The sequence below is a fragment of the Corvus hawaiiensis genome, chromosome 8 (genome assembly GCF_020740725.1).
Source record: "Corvus hawaiiensis isolate bCorHaw1 chromosome 8, bCorHaw1.pri.cur, whole genome shotgun sequence".
Classification (NCBI taxonomy): Eukaryota; Metazoa; Chordata; class Aves; order Passeriformes; family Corvidae; genus Corvus; species Corvus hawaiiensis.
The window spans coordinates 413,989-438,563 of record NC_063220.1 but is presented as its reverse complement, the minus strand read 5'-3'; the positions used below and the strand labels follow the sequence as shown (position 1 = coordinate 438,563).

The 24,575-nt window shown below is 36.1% G+C and overlaps 1 protein-coding gene across 1 annotated transcript in view; it reads right to left on the bottom strand.

Moving 5' to 3' along the window:
- Nucleotides 1–9,858: 9,858 nt before the first annotated feature.
- CFAP46 (cilia and flagella associated protein 46) overlaps nucleotides 9,859–24,575 on the bottom strand; it is a 72,555-nt gene continuing 57,838 nt past the window's right edge. The window contains exons 48-59 of the mRNA XM_048312043.1: nucleotides 22,734–22,855; nucleotides 22,272–22,357; nucleotides 21,180–21,344; nucleotides 19,380–19,456; nucleotides 18,764–18,824; nucleotides 18,639–18,674; nucleotides 17,375–17,477; nucleotides 16,041–16,153; nucleotides 13,824–13,905; nucleotides 11,850–11,986; nucleotides 11,270–11,353; nucleotides 9,859–10,460 (exon numbers count right to left, since the gene is read on the bottom strand). Coding sequence (XP_048168000.1) covers nucleotides 10,324–10,460; nucleotides 11,270–11,353; nucleotides 11,850–11,986; nucleotides 13,824–13,905; nucleotides 16,041–16,153; nucleotides 17,375–17,477; nucleotides 18,639–18,674; nucleotides 18,764–18,824; nucleotides 19,380–19,456; nucleotides 21,180–21,344; nucleotides 22,272–22,357; nucleotides 22,734–22,855 — 1,203 coding nt within the window. The 3' untranslated portion in view covers nucleotides 9,859–10,323. The remainder of the gene's footprint in view (nucleotides 10,461–11,269; nucleotides 11,354–11,849; nucleotides 11,987–13,823; nucleotides 13,906–16,040; nucleotides 16,154–17,374; nucleotides 17,478–18,638; nucleotides 18,675–18,763; nucleotides 18,825–19,379; nucleotides 19,457–21,179; nucleotides 21,345–22,271; nucleotides 22,358–22,733; nucleotides 22,856–24,575) is intronic.

Below are 24,575 nucleotides of genomic sequence, written 5' to 3'. Positions count from 1 at the left end.
GGACACAAACCAACCCATGGGAACGAGGCTGAGCAGGGACAGCGAAACCCCGTGTCTGTGCCCTCAGGGCCCCTCTCCCAGGGCTACACGGCGGGGGAGGGACCCCAACACCTCACCCGTTTTATTTTAATAAAAGGAGAATGAAAACAACTGAATAAACATAACAAGAACAGTTTCAAAACAAAACAAGCCACCCTCCTGAGTCTTTAAATGTCCAAACAGATTCTGTGGAACATCTTAGCAGGATAATTGCTTTGTGTTTTTTCTTTAAAATGTCGGCAATACTTCATCAATCTACCCATTAATGGAAATAGCTTTTTTTCTTTTTTTAATTTAATACAAATGATGGTTGCCATAAGAGTTACTGTTGCATTATGAGGTCATGTTGGTTCCTTTGGGATAAAAGTAAGAAAGGCACTGACACTCAAGCCTGGCTAAATGATTCACTGAGTGAAAACCAGAAATTATTGAAAAGATAATAGCAATCTTAGGACCCTTCTGGTGCTGGAAACCTCATGTTTCAGCATGAAATGAGTCTCTCCTTTTAGGCCATGACATGCTACCCAGACCCTATTTGGGATGAAGTATTCCAACCTTGTTCTTGACATCTTTACATCTACGTCCAAGTGAACAAAGTTACCAATCTTGTACCTGTACAATGCTGAACTTTCTAGCTGGCACACTATGGTTCTCTCAGTAGGAATGAGCCCATACAAGTGTGGTTTTAAGTATGTGGTTAAGCACATACAAGTGTATCCTGATGTCACAACATGTGCACAGGGTATGGTCACTCAAGCTAATGAACAGGTCTGTACAGCTGAGGCCACTGCTTAAACTCTGCTCCAGTTCTGTTTGGAATCCCTGTCTCCCAGTTACCATGTCTTCTGCCGTGGCCCATCAGAGCTGCTCTGCATTTACAGTTGTGTCAGTGCTTTCTTATGGAAAAACAAACAAACAATCTGTTCTTAAAGATGTATATTCTTGAGAAAAAACCCCAAACAAACAAGTGGATTTGGGCATGGGGAAAAAATATCCAAAATAGCTTTCAAAATCATTTCAGTAAGAGATAAAACGCTGAGGTTTAAAAGTACCTTGTCCAAGCTATTTTTCATAGCCTCAGATCTAGAGAAAGAATACATTTCAAAATGTCCTAAGATCAGCGCACCTCATCACCCACTAGCACGGATGAAGGCGAAAGCTTAGACACTGAAGGTAGTGTTGGTGCACTTTACAAAATGTTCATGTTCTTGCTCTGGCAACAAACAACACAGCTTCTCTAGGGATTCCTTAGGCTTTTTGAAGATACAAATGTTTTAATATACAGATTTTGTTTCTCCTAAAACCATATTAACTGCAGAGCACCAATAGAGGAGATACTTCTCGTCCAAAGTGCAAGGGCATGGCGAGGGGCAGAGATTGTTACAGAAGATCAGCTCTATCAGAAGTTTACCATAAACCAGATTACTCCAGCATAGCTCTGATGGAGATTAATTTCTAAATCACCTATTTGTATCATTTTTAACAGGTTGCTCCTTTTGCAAATATTTTTGTCTTGGTTTTTGGTAAAAATGCACTTAACCACATATCTGAGTTTCTTTCACTTTTTATTAACAAGACCTTGCCCTTGCCCACACTGAACCTTTATTGCCAAGGGTTCTGCAACTAGCAATCAAACCAAGTCTGAGAAACATATTTCTCTCTGTTTCTGATTTTGGATGAAATATTGATTCCTGATTTTTCTTTGTTTCCTGCTTTCTCTTCCATTGATTTCTTCACTGGGTTCAGAGCAACACCTCCAAAATAAAACACTTCCAGTATTCTCCCTCTGCTTGCTCTTACCTGCAGATCTGACATCCCACTCAGAGGAGACTCCTTCTCCCAACAAATGCACTTGCAAAGGAGAGAAGGGCTTGACAGTGAGATGAGGTGGCTTGTCTAAGCCTAAGCAGGTCCAGCATCCACATATGCTTAGAGTGTCCATGATATTCCTCCACCACTACTCCAACCTGAGTGTTCCCACAGATATGCACAGGGCAGACATATTTGACATATTTGTTCACAGTCTAGCTAGAGGAATAAAATACACATTATATGGCTAAAACATTTCTGTTTAATTATGACCTCAGTGAAAATGATTATCCAAGAAAACAGAGTCATGAACATTAACAATAATTCTCATCTCAATTATTGAGAAATAGAATTTTAAATGATTGGTGAAGAGAAGATTCTTAGAAAATTTATGATAATGTTCTTTATTATAATACTCAGTATTATAGATTGTACTATTTTTTCTCTTTATTACATTATATTGAAGTCTCTTTCCTCTTCTATGTCACAAATAGTTAAAAATCTGTAAGAGAGTTTAAGGGCCTTTCAGCAATTTGGCACACCAGCTTTATCTTAACTATTATCTAGCTGCATCAAGATATTAATGTAGTCATCTCTCTTTAGTCTCAATGAATTACTATAGAATGTCAAACAATTAGATTATATTGGCCAACACTGCCCTGTTTGATTGAGTACAGATGTAGGCCATGTCCCTTGAATCACACTGATGAAGAAGCAGAAAGGTTTGTGGAATTACAGTGCAAATTTATTTCAATGTACATCCCACTTCAGCTTCTAATGCCAGTACTTGCAATACTAATAACCAAAAAATGCTAAATAGGTATTTCCAGGTGGAATAGAAGTCAATGTCATTCAGGAGAAATACCAATGAACTCCGTTGGAGGAGAAAAAAATGAAAACTATAAAACCAGCACAGAAGCCAGTGTGCTGGTGGAAACACAGATGCTGCCCAAGGGCACAGATGTGACTATACTGAAGCAGCAAAATGAACATTTCTTTTACTTATGAGAATAGTAGTGCTTAAATCTGTCTCTGCTGGACCAGAAAAATTTAGTACATGCTTTTGTGTCAGGAAGACAACCAGTGCATAAATACTTGATAGAGATATCTGGTTACAAATATCTCAGTATTGGCTTCTGTGCCATTCTGGTGGTCACTAGAACTGTGCCTTCCCTTTTTCTGCATACACAAACTGTACAACCAGTTGCATGTGCAGGCCTGTCATGGAGTGGCAAGGGACAAATCCTTACAGATTAAATACCTCTCAATTATCTGGTGCCCACATATGCCATATGTCATGAAAAGCTAAAGTTATGCTGTTTTAACTTAAAAGCTGGAAACAACTTCTGTTCCATATATGATAAAAGCTCAGAAGGTAGTTACATCATTCATATTTTGCTACACTAGACACACCATAAGCAAAGCATACTGGCAGTGTATCTCCATGGTAAAATCTGCCTCAACCAAAGAAGTCTGTTCCCACTCTGTAACTGCACATCTGCATCCGTGTGTATCTGAACCCATATTTGGTCTTGAGCAGCAGTGCAGAAGAAAGCATGCACCTGTGCTGTCAGTGACAGTGATAGGACTACTTGCTAATCATCACAAAAAAATAATGGCCCAGAGAGGATCAGATGCACAATGACAAGGTAGGAACTCTATGTCAGTATCATGCATGGTGATCTATGCAATTTAGATGCTGCCATGCTGTCAGGATTGGCCGAATTACAGGTGCTCATCTATATACCTCTAGGGCTGCAGTGTACTCCATACTGAGTTTGTGTTCTGTAACCTACTTCAGGAGTTACAAGCTCAGATAAATTTTGAGGACATGACAGAACTGCAAATATTTTTGAAACCCGTTCTTTTCTTCCAACAGGAAATCTTAGTTAATTCCCTCCACTGGTGTATTGACAGGTAATTAATACACATCAGTGGGAGAACAGACTGTTCTGGCTGCTTCCGCAATGCTGAGAACTCCAGCAGACAAGCTCATTACTACCAGAATGAAGGTCAAGATGTTGGCTCTGAGCAAACTTTTATCCCTACATTTCTCTTCCAGGATATTGCAGATTACAGCTTTTAACTGTAATTCCACTGTCACTGTTCTTTCATCAAGCTCATTTTGTACTTAAGAGGTTGTTCCCCATGCCACTGCCTGCAGTTTTCCAAATGAACACTTCTGTCCTACAGTGTGAAACTTTTTTCCCTTACTGGATTACGATCATGTCTTTGTGCTAATCAAAACAAATTGGGAACGCTGATCTGTCTCTGAAAACTTTGGCATCAAACAGAAAAAGAAGACAGAGAAGGTAGTGTGGACACTGTTGCTGTGATATAAATTTGATCTACTACCCAGTATCCATTCAGATAATAAAACATCCATAATACATAATATTTTACACAGAAGCTAGTACAGTTTACGACTGTTAAGGGAAATTACCATCTGCACTTTTGACAAACTCAGGTTTGTTTTGGGTTTTTTTGTTTGCTTTCTGGAACTCTCCCTGTAATGTACTGACTTCTTTCACAATTGACATACTTGGGCAAAATTAAGAAAAAACCCACCCAAAATTAAAAAGAATTTTAGACAATAATGAATCTGATTCAGTTCACTTCAGTGTTATTATCTGTAGCTTATCTCAGTGCACTTATAGCACAGAAAATTATGTCAACTCTTGGAATTGCTGAATTGTTGATTATGATTATGGTAGTCCCATAAAAACCAGAAGTCTGAACCATTCACCTTGCTAAGAAACTTGTCTTACAACATTAACTTTACTTTCTTTAAGAAAACTAAGTAATCAAAAAGGCCAGAACATTATAAAAATATTTTTAGATGCCTTTTCAGGAAATAAACACAAATCCTTAACTAGTGCAGCCCTGATTTCTGGAAAAGCTGTACATCTTTGTAAACATCTCATTTCTCCTAACAATTTTAAATGCTAGATGTCAAGTATGAGACCATCCAGAAAAGCGACAGGTCATGAACATTCAGTTACTGGAAAGGATGCTGTACTTGAGCTCAGTACTGACTCACTTTCAGTTATATCTTGACAGTTTTCACCCTCTTCTGCCATGTGTGAGGCTGAAGCATTATATGAAACAAAGGGAAAATAAATCACAGTAGTTATTCAGTGACAAAGAAATATCTTCCTAAATATTTCCCATACTAACAGACACTGTCACAAAACATCCTTTTAATTTCTTGTACCTTCCTAGCTCAAAATATTGGCCATTATTTCTGAAAGGGGTCTTTATTTTGTTGGCTTCAACTGTTCCAACTCAACACTGACTTCGTGTACTCTTGGCAGAGGAAGAAAACTTTTCTTCATAGATGGACTATTGTATTTACACTGTTTAATATATTTAAAAGTATACACACACATAATAAGTATCAAGAGTAATATTTCAGGTACTATTATAAATTATTCATATTTTATCCACCAACAATATTGTTAACATTCCATGCTGTGTTTTTATAAAAATGGGATTAAGTGATCTAAAATTGTTCCTCATACCGTAAGTCTTACGTATCCAACTGGAAAACTGCAATGTATTAAATATATTTCCTCTCTTCTTATTCTGAAATGAAGACTATTGTGCCTGCTACTTTTGAAAATGCTACTACCATGTTCACAAAGTCCCCACACACTTTTATCACTGGCTGAGAAGTACTTTATCGATTTATCACCTGAGTACCAATTTGGGTCTTCTACCAACCAGTAAATATTTCAGGGCACATAAGTATGATTTCAGTTTTAATTTGACCACATCCTTAAAACCCATGCTAATAATATCTGTTGCTATATCCACATGAAGACACTGCAGTTGGAGACCTGAATTAATACCCAAGAGGGACTTCAAGAAGTTCTTCCTGGTGACTTTACAGTGATGAGGTGGTCTTTCATCCAAATGAAAGAGAAGGATTTACACTTATATAGGATGGTTCTGATATTCTATTTCAGGAGAGCTTTCAGCTCAGATGGTGCCAAAGCACATGCTGGAAGGCTTAGCAGGTTGTAAAGTCACTAAATTAGTGTTCAAACTCAAGATAAATGGTCTTAAATAATTATGAGAATGACCCCTACACCAACCTCAAACCTGCTCTAATTTCCCTGCCTACAAACACCTACATCAAACACCTACATCATCAGCTGCTACATTTTGGCATCTACTCCACCACATCCCTTTGCAAAGCGGGGACAACAGCCTTGCTGACAGGACCAGCCACTGCAGCTCTGGAGAGAGACACGCACATAAGATACGAAATCCCTGAATGACTGCTTATAGCAGTATAATTTTAAAGAGGTTGCACCAGGGACTAATGGCAGAGCTTCTCTTTTTTTGTTGTTTGTTTTATCATTTTGTAGCAAACTTGCTGCAGCTCTTTACTGCAGACCATCTAGAACCACACACTTTTCTTGGACAGCTATGTACAACTCAAATTATGTTCTTATCCTAGAATATCATCAGTAAAGTCACCATGATTTTTTTCTTCCTCACATTTTTCCGATTACATAAATTTTAGCTGACCAATTCTTTTCATGCTAAAATATATTATGAAATGTCTTTTCTGTTATAAAAGCTAATTGATAGTGTGATTTGTTATGTTGCTGAGACATAATTCAGAAAGTTATTTTAAAGCCCTTGATGCATGGAATAGCACTAACTGCTTAATATTTCTTGTATGAATGAATACAGTGCATGGGAATGATGTAGTGCCACATAGATGAAATATTTTCAGAAGCTCTTATTCTTGTTGTTTGGGCTTGTGCCAACGTCATTCGACGAGAGAGCTCATATGTCCTAAGGTATATCGACTGTAATTTATTTCTGGGTCATTAGTTGGTAGGATTTTTTTCCTCCAGGTTGCTGAACACTATATAATATTGTAAAATTTAAGAGCTCGTAGTCAAATAAATGAGTATTTTAGAATTCAAAATATCAGATAAATATTTTTATTTTAAAAAATATTTTAATTTCATATTTTTATTTCATTAAAAAGTTTATTGCTTAATATAATAAAAATAATTTCTCACTCTTGTGAAAGTCCAGATGGAGTACTCCATCTAGTTCAAGAGTCCCCAGTATAAGAGCGAGTTCAGAGGAGGTCACAGAGGTGTTCTGAGGGCTGGAGCCCCTCTGCTCTGGAGCCAGGCTGAGAGAGCTGGGGGTGTTCACCTGGAGATGGGAAAGCTCCAGGGAGGCCTAAAGGGGCTCCAGGAGAGCTGGAGAGGGACTGGGGACAAGGGCTGGAGGGACAGGACACAGGGAATGGCTTCCCAGTGCCAGAGGGCAGGGATGGGTGGGAGATTGGGAAGGAATTGTTCCCTGGGAGGGTGGGCAGGCCCTGGCACAGGGTGCCCAGAGCAGCTGGGGCTGCCCCTGGATCCCTGGCAGTGCCCAAGGCCAGGCTGGACATTGGGGCTGGGAGCAGCCTGGGACAGTGGGAGGTGTCCCTGCCATGGCAGGGGTGGAAAAAAGGTCCCTTCCAACTTGAATCATTACAGGATTCTGTGATACTAGAACTTGACTTTCTGAACTTGCTACTCATATATACTTAATGAATGGTTAAAAATAATTCCAGCAGCATTTTCCTCACCACTCTTTCCACTGCAGTTATTAGCAAGTACTTTTTCTACATAAAATCTTATATTAGATCAACAGTCTTAATTCCACTTTTGTATCTGCAGCTGAAAATTTTGGTTCACTCATTTCATATTCAGGTTTTAAAGAATGAAGACCTTCTGTACAGCACCTTGTATGACTATGCTGCTATTTACTTCTCCCAATAATTTAAAGCCAAGTGCCCTCCTGGGGATCTCATATATTAAACTGCTACAAGATGAACATACCCTTCTGTGCTGCACACAGCTGATTTGTTTTGCTTTCACTGCCAGCATCTGCTGGCTCACTCTGTGGAGAGAATGCTTGATATTGTTAGTCCAGGTAACTTGCTATGACAGTACCTTACCTTGAAATGTGAGGAATATCAGAAATTTTAAGCTTTTAGTTCCTTATTTAAAACAGGTTCTGAAACAGCAATTTTTTACAGTGCTTCTTCTCAACCTTTCCTTGCTCATTCCATTCTTGTTCACTCTCGAACTGATAATCATACTAGACTCTCAAACTCCACCAGCTGAGATACTTCAGCACAAATAAGAAGCAGGTTCCTCTCATTTGCTAAATTGTTGTTGTAATTTTAAAAGAAATATAGAAGGTGTTAACTATCTATGCTCTTTTTCTTTTGAAATCATTCCAACTTCTACTATGTATCTTCTCCTGAAGAGACTCTTTACTTTTGTACAATCGTGTCACTACACATTGCTACAAAAGCATAATGGAAAAGATGACATTATTTCCAGCATCAATTCCTGAAGGAATGAACTAGATGTCTTCTTAGATCACTGAATGCATATTCACTGTCACCTGAAGTACAGTTTATCATCTACTCATGTAGTCCTACTGCTACTATGATTTTACTGACTGGTATGTACTACAGAGGGCTATCAAGAAGTTTTTCCTCATACCCAATTCATCCTTCTGGCAGAGGTTGCTGCAATGCAGTGAGAGCTAAAGGATCAAATACAAAATGGGAATATTTTTGGAGAAAAAGACTTCATTAGATTAAGTTATTTCCATCAGTTCATAAACAAACCACAGTAGTAAACTAGTGAACAAGCCCATTGTACCTAGATATCAGTAATTTTTCTAATCTTTGAAATCTTTAAGTTTTTATCCTGGATTATTCTCGAAGAACAACCCTGCCACTTCTGAAGCACTGAAACTTTTCTGGAATTTGTTATTCATGAAATTTCTTACTTCAAGAAGGTAGAAGCTAACAAAAATCCATAAGGACTGTCACGTAGCAAGGTAGCCAAGGCTTCATAATTCCCATTGAATACACTTTTTTCCCAAACCTTCTATGTTACAAAAAATGAGACAGCACTAGAAAGATGGCGTTCAAGGTAAACAATGACATTAAGAGCAGGGAAATACAGTTTCATGGCAATTAATATGTTGGAGAATTATGTGAAAATTAATGTTGCACATACTTAGAGAAATTAACAATATGTGTACATTTGCTATAGTGAACAAGAAGTGTGAACACTTGCTTCCTTCAACACAAATTGCATCTTCAAACTCAACAATACTTTAGCTTCCCAAATACCATTCATGGGATGTAAAAAAAGCAGCCGTGTTACAGAAATACAATGAAAAGGTATCTTAAAAGACCTAAAACTAAACAAATCAATACCAGAACTTGGAGACTCATGCCAGTATCTGGCAAAACATGGCAAGTTCAGAGACTTGATAATATTTGTTATTATCTGAATCCTTAATTTTCAGACCAGGTAACCTCAGTTACTTCTTTACTTAATATGTAATGTATTAAAGGCCAAGATACATGCCATAAAAAATATGTATGTCCTATGTCTAACTTAAGTTATAAGGGGAATAAAAATCATGCATGTTATGGAACACAGTTTGACAGACCAGCTGTTGTTCACATAAGGTCATGTAATTAAATGGAGTGAAAGAGGGAAGGAAGCACAAATTTATATTCTCTTAAGTGCAGAAAGTATTTTACATACCATTATTTTGTATTGTGGTCTACATAGCCCTGTAACCCTTTACCAGGTTCTAACTGATTGTAACACATCAGGTAGCCAAGGACAGCATCTTTTCAGTACCATTTTGATGCTCTATCAGATACAAAAGAAGTGTCAAAGGAAATAGACATCACCATTTTACTGGGAAAAAAGACTCTTGAAATTATTTTAGTTGCCGTAACAACCAAACTTTATACTTTCCATAAATGCTAAATTATTTTACATCTATTTCTATTGCTATGAAGTTTTAAAGTGTGTAATTAAAAACGGATTGCTGCTAAACAGAGCATATTACAAAATCCATACACACAATAATCTTATTTGGGATTTTGAAATAATGTAATATATAATCATATGTTATTGAGGAAAAACACAGGACAATAAAGACAGCAAAAATTATTAACCATTTTATTTAACACTAACTTGTTTTCTAATTAAACTACAACTACCTCTATATAAAAAGATCAGTTCGTTCAGAATAAGGTCACTTGGTAAATTTTTTAGCTAAGTTCCTGATGAATCATCCATGTGAAAATAAAATAGATCAAGGAAACATTTTTCCAAACAGAAGCACTGACATCGACACATTCCAATTCATGCATCAAGGCTGAAAAATACTAATCCACTTTTCTGTAAGATATGTTGGTACTTAGCAAATTTTTAAAGGATTCATCAAGTTAAAAAAACCTTACAGTACTAACTGACATTTCTGAATTACATATTCTATTTTCCTGACTCTTATTCTAATATCAAACTGTTTACATCTGAAAGAGGAATCAGCAATATGCAAATTTTCTTAATCTCACCTCTCCTTAGACCACCAGTGCAGGTATTCCTAGCATGAAAAGACTGACAAGAATTACCTCAGAATTATGTTTGGTAAACCATAGATCACACAATTAAAAAATGGTGGATGAGTTGCAGGAAGATCTGAGGAAGTGCAAACAGTCTGCTCTTCTTTTCTGTCTCCAGGAGAGGTGTGAGAATCTGCTTCCACTATAAAAATGTATCAAAAACCATTGTTATTTCTGAATATGACTAAATATAAGAATGCTGTAAATGCCGTAATTTAGCACACATTCTCTTTGATTAATACTTGTGGTTCTTTTACATTCTTTTAAAAATATTAACAACTGCCACTATATTGAAGAAGCATTCTTTGAAAAAAAAAACCCACAAAACCCCCTAGAAAACTAGGGAATATTTCTGATGTGAATTCTTTCTCTCTTCAATTCTATGACAGTGCAAGTTATAAATAAAATTTATTTTATTAAACCTTATTTTACAAGGTAAGTCCTGTACACTGAAAAATGGCAGTACAATTTTACAGACAGTCTATTAGAAGCTGTTTTACTTAAAAATTCTTCCCTGCTCTCCAACAAGATGCCAGATACTTCTTATATCTAGTATGCCCTTTAAAATGCAGACTGTCTAGAATCATTGCAGATCCTACTGATCTCTTTGCAGTCTACAATCCTGTTCCATTTATATTGTTCATGTTGTGCTCCGGATATACCTTGTTAGTAACATTACTTTATTTGTTCAGTGGAAAACAAATTTTAGCTTTTGGTCAGCTATGTCAAAGTCTCCCCAGAATTTTATTTGTAAAAAATATAGCTACTCCAATTATGATATTGTATCAGTGGTCTTTTGACTCAATTCTTTTAAGAAGTTTCAGAGAAAATTGTAATAGCTCATCTGGAAGGTTTCACTTATACCCATGAACCACCGTATTGATCTACCTATCTAAAGGTTCTAGTTAGTGTTTACAGCCAGTCTTTCATAGTAAGCCTTTTAATTCTTACTTTTAATGGAATCCCTTTTCCTGTGACTTCTACTTCGAAGAATATGAACTGTCTGCCCAGCCGTTTTACCAAAGTTCAGCAAATCTGGAAAGAAATGTTAGTTTCTGTGAGTTTTTAATGAAAGTTTTGAAAAACAAGAAAATATCAACCATACAGCCTGGTGCTTTCACATTTAAAAGTTAATGAAAAGGAAGATTGAAGTGATGTATCTGTGCAGATGTAAGTTAAATCCAGGGGCTTTTTTTCCCATAGTTTATGTAACTACAGATGGCTGTGTCCTAGGGCACTGCTTCTCACCGTATAAATCCTATTCTTACCATAAACATCCTTATATAGTACCATAAACAAACACTCCACTAAAACTGTTTAAATAGGTTACTGTTCTGTATAAAAGATCAACCTGTCAACCACCTGGTGGCTCCTGCAGGCAGTTCACCACCTATGGAAACTCCAGGCAAAATTTGGTAAGGAGCAAAGAAAGAAGAGACAGGAGACAGGCAGGTACACACACTCCATGAGCACACCCACACAAATGTCTGACGCAATATACATACAAACTAAGACAAAGACAAACACTTACTCTCAAACAAGACCTCCAGCCTTTCTGCATTCTCCTGCAAGTTTGTGTACCACTGGGTGGCAATTACAGAACCAACACCTGTAAGGCTTAGAAGCATTGCTGTCTCTGTTGGTCTCTCTAAAGCAATATGTAGACCACTAAGGAAGATCAGAATTATGAGATCAATAAAAGAAAAATGTACATAAGATATAAAAAACATAACCAAATATACAATGCTCTTTAATAGAAGGAGAAAGAATGCCAACTGCATTTTCTTGTTTGCTGAGCATCAAGTGGTTTTTTTATGTTTATACAGCACTTTGAATTTAATACAACGAATTCAGGTAACTTTATCTATTTTTTCATGATGCAATTTTACTATGGGGATTACTCTCTGTCATATTACTGTAGCTCTGGACATCTCTGGAAACATGAAATGAGGAGTAACATTCTAACTTTTACAAAACACTGCAGAAAATATTGCAAATCAGGTGTGAAAAGACATGTTTAGACATAAAATATTGCAGGTAACTTGTTCTTTGTCATAAATTTGGTGTTGATTTGGAGGCTTAAAAGCAAATCACTTGTAATGTGGCATTTGAGTTTTTACCGCTGAATATTTCAGTAAGTATCTTTGGTATTATTGTCTCAGTCATAAAATGGGAGGGATACTCTAAGGTTGAAACTGCAGTAAATAAAAGGTTGCATTTTGGTTTTATTCAGATCTGCTTTTCATAGTAACTTTATAAAAAGATTATAAAGTTTTCTGTAATCTTTTGGGGAAATGCTGTCTGATTGTCTATGGAGTTTATATGACTCATTTTTAAATTGTTATTCTAAATTTTCAGGAAGCTTTTGGAATTAAACAAGTAAGACTTATTGATAAATTCACCAAACTATTAAACTGAGACTTCAAAATTTTTGAGTTTGAAAAACTAGTTTAAGAAACTGTGTTTTAGTTTACTTTAGGAAATGGCTGTTTGGGATCAAAAAGGATATAAAAAAATATCAGGAGATTGTTTATACACTCAGACATCTGTATACTTACATACGTAGATGTGTGTATAACCTATCTTACACACAATTGGATTTAACTTATGCATCATTGCACTAATTAAACAGTATTTTTAGATAATTTTTTTTCTATTTCTTCTTCACGGAATGAATAACTAGAAAAGTCAAAAGATGCTCATGTCCCCAGGATGTGCTTTGCTCACTTGCTGCCCAGGCACACTGTTGGCTCAGCCTCAAGTGCCTTTCTGCAGGGCTGCTCTCCAGCCACCCCTCTCCAAGTTTATACTTGTGTCTGGCATTACTCTGTCACCAGTGAAGAGTCTGTCATTTTTTTCTTGTTAAATTTCATGTCACTGTTGATTGCCCAGTGTTCCAATGTATCTACATTCCTGTGCAAGGCATCCCTCAAGAGAATGATCAGGTTATCTGAAAATTCAGCATGGACTAAATAATTAACGAGTAAAATTAGGACACTGTGGCATCTATCAGGAATTCATATGGACATGCAACAAAAGAATGTAAATCCTACCAGCTGTCAACTTAAAAGCAAAGAAAATACTGAGATGCTTTTAAAGATAAAAAAGCTGCAATTAATTATATTAAAAATTCTAAACAGGTTATTTAACACGCCATAATAATTCATTTAAATAAAAATCTGTCAGAGTGTTTAAAACTTTTCCATGTATGAATCCTCAGAGGTACTCTTAGCAGTTTATCTGTTAAAGGAAAATTTTATAAATTCAGTTAGAACATTTTGAGAATCTTGATCTCAGACTTGTGAGGTACCTGTAATGCAGCAAGGTTTCTGCATCATATTTTCTTATCACTTCCACGTAAGAGAGCTTTCATCCTATTTAGTAGTCCTATGAAGAAGCCCTTCTACTTGCAGAAGTAAAGGAGAATATTCAAAACTCAAAATTTTAACTTTGTTTTGAAATAATCTGCCTTATTGTGGACTTTACTGAAATTGACTTTACCTACCTTTTGTGGATATCAGAGTTTGTAATTCTTTGGAAACTTTGCTGTGTCCGTACCAGATCCAGAAGAATCACCAAACGGCATTCTGGAAAAAAATACAGCAATGGTATTTGCATGAATAATAACACCCAGCATAATAATTAAAGTAAATCAGGCATTTTGTAAGTTAATTACTTTCTTGAACATAGTCTAAACCACTAGTATAAAATCTACATATTTCAGCCACAATTGTCAAGTATTATGTAAATGTACACGCATAGAAGTCATTGTAGTGTTATTTAATGTAATTTTGCTACACTTTCCCATAGTGTTTTGCAGGGGTTTTTTACTATGCCACATTAGTGTAATAGGTAATGAAGTCTACATACCATCTTATTACAGCCAATGACCTAGATGACCCAGCTCGGTAGTTATGAACTCTTGGAAGAGTTTATGGGATGCTGGTATTGAAATTTTTTATACCACAGTTCCTCTCCAAAAATCACAACAAGTTACATCCCTAACATGCCTTATTTTCCTTAAAGGTCTCCAGTGAAATAACTCAGAATACTCTCAGAATTAAAAGGTTTTGCCTACTGTTTGGTTTGCTGCAGCTTCAATCTGTTAATTATTCTCCTAACCCAAGCATATGAGAGGAAAATTTGTAATACTTTTCTGCCTGGAAAGTCTTCAACACACTTAAAACTTTTATCATGTCTCCTCTCAATATGTCAATTTTTCCTCCGAAAGCATGTTTTAAATCCATATAAACATACCAATGCACATACATATTTATTAATAAAACTAAGCACACAAGCTGTGGTACATCCTTCTGACCACTCCTAATATTCTCCAGAAATAACTTACTCTATATGGTCAATATTCTTCTCCAGTTGAGACCTTTGCAATACTACATAGAGTGGAAAATTATTTCATACAGCTTGCACATGACCCTCCTGTATAGTTACCCCTATACAGACCTCGGGGGTTTTTTAACACTAGCAAGTGTACGTTGTTTAATTTGTGATCCATCTCTTGACTCTGTTCTGTAACTCTGCTCCTTAAACAGTCACACCTTAACTTATTAATGATTAACTGATTATTTTCCCTTAAGTATAATATCTCCCACTAGACTTTCCCAAATCACCCCTGCACAAAGGTTAATTTATATCACGATCTCGCATTTCAGGATTTGCTAAACCACTGCATTCTCTTTGTCAGCCTGGTCTCATGCTCAGATTTAGCAATGATATATATTTCATCATGTAAATGACCAAACTGAATACTTAATAATATCTGATCTAGGTTAGAGCTTTCAGTAATCTCAGACGGAATTAATCCAGGCTTATTTTAAGAGTAGGACAAAGGGCAAGGTTTAACAACTTTCCAAAAGTTGCCAGACCTGTAAGTATCTGGTCTATGGATATCTGAAACATCATCTTCAGACATGACCCATGTATATAGAAGACATATTTTCTTATTTCTTGTAATATTTACATATAGATATTTAAATCACTTTTAAAACCAAAGCATCATGAAGAAGCTTCCTGTTGCTCTACAGGGCTTCACAATCTGATGTGTACTCTCCTCCTCAGTTTCACATGTCAACACAATATAGCTACCCTGACAAATTCAGCACAACTCCAAAGTCAAGTTTCTTCCAGATGTGCAAGGAAAACAGGAGGAGAAAGGAAGATCGCGAATCTGAAAAACCAGTCCTGAATCTAAGCCTTATGCTACAACAGAAAGACTAAATAGTTGTGAAAAAACAGAGAAAAAATACCTTCTCAGAGTCTACAAATGCTCTGTAATACTAGAGTAATCCTTCAGCATTAACCTAGCCTTGATGGACAATTCTTGTTTGCCTCAGCAGAGACTTCCAAATTTTGAAGTGGTACTGCAGAGGTTGTTCTTACCACTAAAAAATATTTTGCAACCAAATACTTCTAAAGAAAAAGAGAAGGTTTACTGAGAAAACCATTGGATGATGACTTAATTTTTGAAACCTAAGAAATTCCATCATATTGAAGTGAAGAAAGACTAAGCTTATCTGTGAGGCTTAACAAGAAAGCTGTGCAACAGAACAAAACCTACATAATACAGAGGTTTTCTGACTAAAAACCCTGGATCTAGAAAAAGCCCTTAATTGCCAACATCAATACTGCGATAAAGATACAGTAGGACAGATCTAGGAATAAAAGTTAGTGTAATTAAAAATATTTCTCAATTTGCTTATCTTACTTGGGATGTTCATAGCAACCAACCAATTAAGCAATACATGAGACATGAATCTCTCCATCCCATAGAACAGAAATGCACTACAGTTTGTCAGCAGCTGCTCCCATTCAGCTTGGCTGAAAGGAAGGAAGAAGAAAGAAAGGAAGTTACTTTCATGTTACTGTTTTACAAGAATACTTTTCAGAAATTATCCATAGCAAACACTTCAGTGCTATTTACTCCAGAAATGATTGTAATAAAGTCAGCATGCAAAGCAAGGAGACAAACACGACTGCAGAATTCTGTGAAAAGTGTAATACCTCATATGGATTATTAATACTGTACTCTTGTATTAAAATGATTACTGAGTAACATCTGATAGTGAGCAATAGTGTATTTCAGATAAATAGAGGCATAGCGTATTTTTAGATAAATACCAACCTCTCCATCAAAAAAACAACAAAAAAAAAATCATTGCTGTATGTATTGTACAGCTTTAAAATAAGGTCTTTCTCTAACATTCAAAGGGAGCAGTTGTGTATATACCCACCAGGACATGAGCAATTGGTTTTTGAAAAGAGATGTGGATAATCAGACTATCTGGCAGCAAAAACTGCAATTTGATAATAACAATTTTTGCAATTGTTATGAAAAAATATTAGAGTACCTACTCAGTGGTATTAGCTAAGTAGAGAAAATTCCAAAGGACTGATTGCTAAACTAGCAGTTAGGAAGGAATGTCGAGCAATGGTCATGTCGACTCCTAGGGCTTGTCACTGTCTGACCTCTTGAAATCCCTTTTATTCCTCTATGGCTATGATCTTAAAAGTAAAGTATTTCTATAAAAAACAAAGCGTGTTTATGAGTAGACTCCATAAAATGGTATTAGCTTCATGATCATGTTTGAAATTGGAAACTGTGTGATGTACCTTCACTAGTCTGCCTCTGAAATCTGTGCTCCCATTTATGGTTGACTGAAGGTGCCTGAAGATGCTATGTTTTTAACACTTGAATTTAAAAACAAATATGAGCAAAGCCAGAAATTACACTTATGCTCACATATGTGTATTCATCAAAGACCGCACCAGAAGACTTTCTATCAAAATTAGATTATTTACATACACAGCAACTCTGACAAAACCAACCTGGCTAAATCACGTTGTGGCACTTTATTTCAGATCCCTCGATTATTCTGTCTACAAACACAGATCTGTGTTTCATACAACAACAATGGTTTGCTATGTGTTTATCAGCTCAGCAAAATGTGACCCTATTATATGACCAAAGTCTCTGACAATAGGCACAATTTTAAACAAGAAACATGGATAAAACAAGAAAGAAGACAGAATATTACATACCTTGGAACACACATATTTCCAACGACGCCTTCCCACTGCAGTGTAAATAGGTCACGGTATTTTTCTAGTATTTCTTTTATTTTTTGGGAAGGACTTGAACCTTCTGTAACAACAGAATTTCATCAGTATGGATGTAACATACTACAAGCTACATTGGGCAATCTCAATTTCAATAATTTTAAAATGACACTATCATATTTAGGGGATTTTAGGTCATCATTAGATTTGATGTTTTTTGAAACTTAAGTCTGGCTTTTAAAATTGAAGCAATTGTGACAGAGTAAAACTGGGATGCCCATTTGAAAGGCGTATTTTATAATGAACAAGGATTATTTGGTAGACAGGTAAAAGACACAAAGAAAAAGTTTTAGATACCCTGAAAAAAGGATAAAGAATTGAAAACCAGTACTGCTCATACGGTTCTGTTCCAGAGGCTCAGAGAGGACTAAAGTAGGTGGATAAACTAACTGAGTTTCCAGAGTCCTGATTTCAGAAAACAAGACTCCAAGCCCACCTCTTCTCTCCAAAGACATTGCACAATTAATGATAAACAATTTTCTCCTTTTGACTACATTTTCTCACAGTATAAGTTAAAAGATACATTCTAGAGTCAGATATTGAGCACATAAAGTGTTTTATATTCATCTGCTGTGAAGAAGAACTGCAAACGCATGGAGACATACTCTGTTATGCTACTGGTTGTTCTGTAGCTCCTTTTGCATTGTGTTTAAACTTAATAACTATTTCAAGACTTGAAAGGAGCCAATAAGACAGATAGAGAGAGACTATTTACAAGAGCATGTAGTGACAGAACAAGGGAGAATGGCTTCACACTGAAACGTAGTTGGTTTAGGTTAGATATCGGGAAGAAATTCTTCCCTGTGAGGGTGGTGAAGCCCTGGCACAGGTTGCCCAGAGAAGCTGTGGCTACCCCATCCCTGGAAGAATTCAAGGCCATGTTAAATGAGGCTTGGAGCAACCTGGTTCAGTAGAAGATGTCCCTGCCTGTGGCAGGGGGTGGAATGAGATGAGCTTATAGCTCCCTTCCAACCCAAACCAGTCTGTCTTCCTGTGATTGAACTAAAAACCTCCATTTAACTGTTATACTGTTTCACTGATGCACCATTTACAGGTGATAAGCTGTGCTGTTCCGATGAAAAGGAACACTTTTGCCAACATCTTGATGTCATGACTTCATTTTTTGGTACAAAAATTTCTAAATTCCATGGGTAGATGGTGAATAAAATATTATTTAATATATTACCTGCTTCTCTTCCTTCATTATAGGGGTCCACAATATCTGATGAACAGTTAATCACAAACAATGATATTTAAACAACAAAAGAAGGAAATTTAGCTGATACACTTAGCTAATAGGTGAAAGGATACATTTAAAATTACGTGCATCAACAGGCAAGCAATTAGAGGGTAGATCACGATTAACCAGTGCCTACAATTAAAAAGAATACATAATCTCTTACGTGTTAAAGTTTCAACCAAATGCTAACAGTATTGCATTCTTTGTGTCAAATAAATAAGAGAAAGACACATCAAACAACTAACAAAGTTTTGAAAGTGGGTTTAAAAGCATCGTGATACTCAACTGTCAATGGAAATTAATAAACTATTCTGCATTAGCTACAATGTATATACAAATATTACACATATATACACACGTGTTTGCACATAGATATATATGCAAATATAAACATAGATTTATAAAAACATGTATATACTATATAAAATACAATATATTGTTGAAGAAATTATTTTCAGTAACTTTAAGCAATTTCCTTCACAGGTTATTAAATATGTCCCATTTACAAAGTGTGATTTTTCAAAGAAAAACTCCTTGCAAAATCAACAGGAAGCGAGATTCTTTTGGACTTATGTGACATTTATTCCACTTCAGAATTCTAGCACACATATTGCTTTCCATGCAACCCACTTTCACACTTTTTTATGCAAGTTCTCTGGTTATTTATAAAAAATGTGGAAAGTTCACCATTTGGACATTCTTTTTCTCATGAGCTTTTGTATTTGTTTCTTTAGACACTTCAACAGTTTTTTTAAATTGAGTTTCTGTGAAAATGAAAAGAAAAAAATTTTTTAATATATATGCAGTTTTAGCAAATAAATGTCCTTGAAGGACTGCATATATTTAATACGACGCATGTAGTAGTAGTAGTAGAAGTAGTAGTAGTAATAACAACAACAACAGATTGAAATAGAAAAAAAAAAATCCATTTCAAAGCACAGCAAGGCAAGGACATTACCCAAACCTTCTTGCCTAAAAATAAAGGCTTTAAAGGGGAAAACAAGGAGGAGATGTGATCCCTTAGATATGAAAATGCTTCATTTCACTGCCAATTTTGGATAGAGTTGAACATCAATGCACTTTCTAAGTCATTTACCATATCTATTAACTGTTGATGTTAAAGTAATAACTGAAGTTTCTCTGGGACACACAGTGATCCATAGGAAAAAGGAAGTTTCACATTTGAATTGGAACTTTTATTTCTTTAAAGGAATTTTAAAAAGCAGAGAAAACTGTCCTATGTTTCTCACTGTATATATGATTATCACCCAGAGTACATGTCTCAGCCAGCTATCACTGAGTGCCCTGAAAGGTCATGGAAGCTTGAGATACACATTAATATCATACTGCTCATGTTTCCTCATTCAGTGGCCACTGTCATCATTGCAAGAACACTTTTCAACTATGCTTCCTCTCATTTATCCACTCCTAAAATTATGCAACCATAAGAAGTTCCACTCTGAAAAATGGAAAAACATAAATAGAAAAATCCCTACATGTTCTGAAACTTGTATTTCTGAAAGACCTGTTTACATACATACTGTTGTATGTAAACTGAAAATATGCTAATCTCAGATTATGTACAATTCTTTCCCTTTAGAAAGAAGGTGTGAAATGGAAAAACAGAACAGGTTATATGGGAGGCTAAATATTACTATTGTTAGATACTATATTACAGATATGGACACAATACAAGAACCTCTCTGGAACAGCATGCTTTCATGGTACAGAGTGTGATTTTCTTCGGTCTATTTTTTGTCTTGGACCAACTGGTTTTAATAATTTTATGTGTTTTTTTCTACGTATGAGAAAAATGCAGCTTCAGATTTTTAACTTCATAAATAGAAGGTATCTTTGATGCATACAAAAAATGGCTTTGTGCCTGGATTTATTACTCACTTCTAGATCTAAGAAATGAGTTTTAAGATGCCATAAGGACAAGTTTACCAACTGTCCAACTACCTTACTTAACTTCATTTTGCTGAAGAGTTTATGTAGGGTATAAGTGTCTGGAGTAGGGAAAGTTCATAAAGCCTGTGGGGATTTGATTTTGCCCAGGTGAAGCACAAGAACTGAAAGTATTCCAGAGATTAAGATTTTACACTTGGTATTTTGAGCAAAGTCTTACAGTAATGATAAAAAAAATTAACAGAAATGTAAATTCTTACTTCCTTTTTTAAATTGCAGTTGAAAATAGCTTTGAAGTTTTAACAACATGCTTGTAAATTTGTTTACAATTTTAGATTCCAATTTTTATATAATTCTTTATGTGTCAAGGTTATTTTAAACTAGGTACCACTGCACCTATAATCACCCTGTACATTACTGAAATAAGTCTACTGTACTATCTAGTCCACCTAAAATACTGGAAACCTATTGCATGTGGCTGTCTTCCAGTAAAATATACACCACCATTCATATTTAAATTTTTAAGTATCTTTTTAATGCATCATTATACTAAAGGAAAAAATGTTTATCTAGTAGTACCTGACTCAGTCCAACGTAGTCGATTGTAGAGAATCTGTAGAGAAAAATCTCTGGAAACAGAACTTATTCCTTCTTCTTTAAATATACTCAGAGCTTCCAAAGGCAATTCCATAAATAATGTATCCCCTAGTAATACCACACACAACCCCAAATCCATTGGTGTATCTAAAGAGATGTGACAGAACATGATTGAGATTTAGTTCTCAGTTTGTATATAAATAATTGCAGTTAGATGTAAAAACCTAAGTTTCCTCTATTTTATGACACATGAACTTCATGGTACTGCAGATTAAGTGCATCAAGAAAAAATAGTTCTTTTGATACCATTACACTTAAGATGTTCTCAAATTTCTATGCACTTGTTAGTACCAATTCTTCACAGGGAAAAATATCCCCATATTAATAACCAACCATCTCAGGTCCAAGTCCAGGTGTATGCAATACATACAGGAAAACAATGGAAGTGCATAATTGCCACAGCAGTGATTGACTAAACAGAATAGAGTTGTAAAGGAACTCTTACCCAATACTAACTATGTTGTTCTGTAAAAAAAATTTTTTTCCGTTATTTAGGAAAAAAGTACAAAATATTATTATTACAATATTTCTCTTCTACAGAGAAAGAGAAGATGCATGGAAGACAATTCATCCAGTTTTTGCGGAACTACTCTCGAGATGTGTTTAGGGACATACTATAGCATTAGGCTTGCATGCAAGCTAACAACCTGTGGGAGTCCACAAAGTTACAAGCAAAATAAAGACAAAACAAAGAGATCTACCGACTTAAGAAAGTTCTTTATTCTAGCTTTTCTCCTGAAAAACTCGTTTGTGATAAAGCTGTTTCATTTAGGTGTCTATAGACTGTATGGTTTGGAAGACTCTAAATAAATGCAAAAGCATGGCTCCACCCAGCATCTAAATTTGTCTTTGAAAGAATACTGAAATATCTGACTTGATATAGAAAATAAAACAGACAAAAACAATGCTAAAGCCTTTGTCCTCTCCCTGTGTTAAATAAAATTAAAATTGAAATGATTGAATTTTGGTATCTGTCCATAAACACATACACAGAGTACTCAAGGGAGCACATACCCTGCATTCCAACTTGTTTGGTGTCCTTATCTTTCACTTTCCTTTTTCCTGTTTCAGCTGCTGAAACTGATACGCACTGGGATTCTCTGGGAAGAGAAATTTCAGTGAAAATATTACCAGCTTCAATTTCTACTTCAATTTCAGTGAAATTTTACACAAAGAATGCACTCCCTTTGTAGTTCCTGTCCTTTAGAAATCCTATCTTTAAACAGTTTAATTATAATGTTGCATCTTGAGCTTCAACTTAAGTATAACTTAAGCTGGAGAACAGTGCTTGTCAGAAATGGCCATCAGTCTATCATATTGCTCAGTCTCTTAGTCTGACATATCCTGAATATACTTTCTTTCAAGACATGAAACATTCTTTAACAGGCTACCCTTGCTAAAACTATTCCTTTATTTGGAGGACTTAAGTCACAGGTCCTGTTTTCACAAATGATAATCAAAGTCAATATATCTTACCTGACAGCAGAAAAATCAAACTGTGACAGCGTTGGTTTCAGATAGTCTTCCATAATTTCTATTATTTCAGAGAAATTGGATGTCAAATCAAGCTCATTATCATCTATTTTCTTTGCTGGAGTCTATCACACACATAGAAACAAAAATTAAGAGTACTTTCTCCATCCTTGTTAAATACTATCATATATATAAATTTTTGTAATAAGTTAAATCAGAGACTAAATAAAATAATGTGAAAGATAATAAAATGGAAAATATAAATATAAGAAGTCTGTTTCAAAACTACTTTATTTCAAAATTTGGTACCAGCACTTTGCAAAATACTCTAACAAAAGAATCACTAGAAGGTGTCAATACTTATTATTTAAACAGCTGATATACTTCAGCAGTTTCAGTGGGGAATGGCAGGAAAGTACAGCAGAAAGAAATTATAATGTGTTTCTCCAAGTACTGAGAAGCAATTGTGTAAGGCCAACTTTGAGAAGTGAACAAAAACTGCATGATGAACATAGAAGAAGCAAATGAAAGCATATGGAGAGATCAGTGGAGTCAGTTTAGGAAAAAAAAGGAATCAGAATGAAGAAACTAGATAAGGGGAAAACAGAATCATGTAGGAGAGAACGACACTGAAAACTGAAGCTTGTAAAATCCAACAGAGATTTACACAAAACCACTAATTGGACAAACGAGCTCAACCAAATGATGAAGAGTGTTGGTATTAATGAATGAACTCATCCAAGGCTTGTGTGGCTCAGTACAGGCTGCATGCATAAGTTCTGGGAGCTGTAATGCATATGCTTTTTAAAAACCTAAGTCACTTGTTTTTTTCATCTGTTCAATCTGACACTATTTTAGCACCTTTTCTTTACTTATACAACTACAGCAATCTTTACAAACTTGCCAATACAATAAAGGCTGGCCATGGGCAAGAGAAAGTGATCAACACTTCAACCATCTGCAATACTCGGTAGTTTAACAGATGCTAACATGATGAATAAAATAGAATTACAATTCAAGAACCAGATTTTTCAATGTCCTGGGTAACCCAAACTGTTACTGTATTCCATATCTACCTGTGCCCAAAATTGTTACTGTCTCTTTTAGGCCCTGCCCCTGGAACAGAAGGGGCAGGGGAGTGCCAGTCCCTTGTTAGAGTCGCCCAAGCAGACCTCTCTTCCCTCTTGGCTCTCTTCTGCCTCTTGGCTTTTGCCATAGAGCTGAGGCAGTGCAGGTGGAGGCTCCCCTTTTGGGTTTTCTTTGCGGTTTTTTTTGGGGGGTTGCTATGAGTGGGGGTTTTTTTCCCCCCAAGAGGCTACATTTCACAGTTATGAACATCCTCAGGACAAATTCCATGACTGCCTGGCTGCAGCCAGCATCACAGCAAGAGGAGCAGACTGGCCCTGCTTCATTTGGCCACCCCAGCCTGTCAGCAGTGCCTGGCTGAGGTGAGAATGCACCAAGTTGCCCCAGCCAGCTGCCTTGCCATCTTCTCTTGAGAGGAAGGTGAAGTCCCAAGTTCTAGCCCTTGACCAAATACCAGTCACCAGAGTGTGCCAGCTGCCTTTGCTGACATAGGTGCCACTGGTGGAGAGACTGGGGGGGGTTGATGCCATTTTCCCTTTGTCTCCCTACATGCAGCTGCCCGTGGAGGGCACCATATTGGGGAAGGGGTTTCTCTGCCATTGTGAGTTTCTCTTTGTTCCCAGGGAGTCCATGAGATTTCAGCAACTTTGTAACTAATGACTATTACTGTTATTTTTGCCTATTCCTATTTCATTTTTTTAGTAAACTGTTATTTTTTCATTTATATCTACTCACACTTGTTTCTCCTTACCGGTGGAA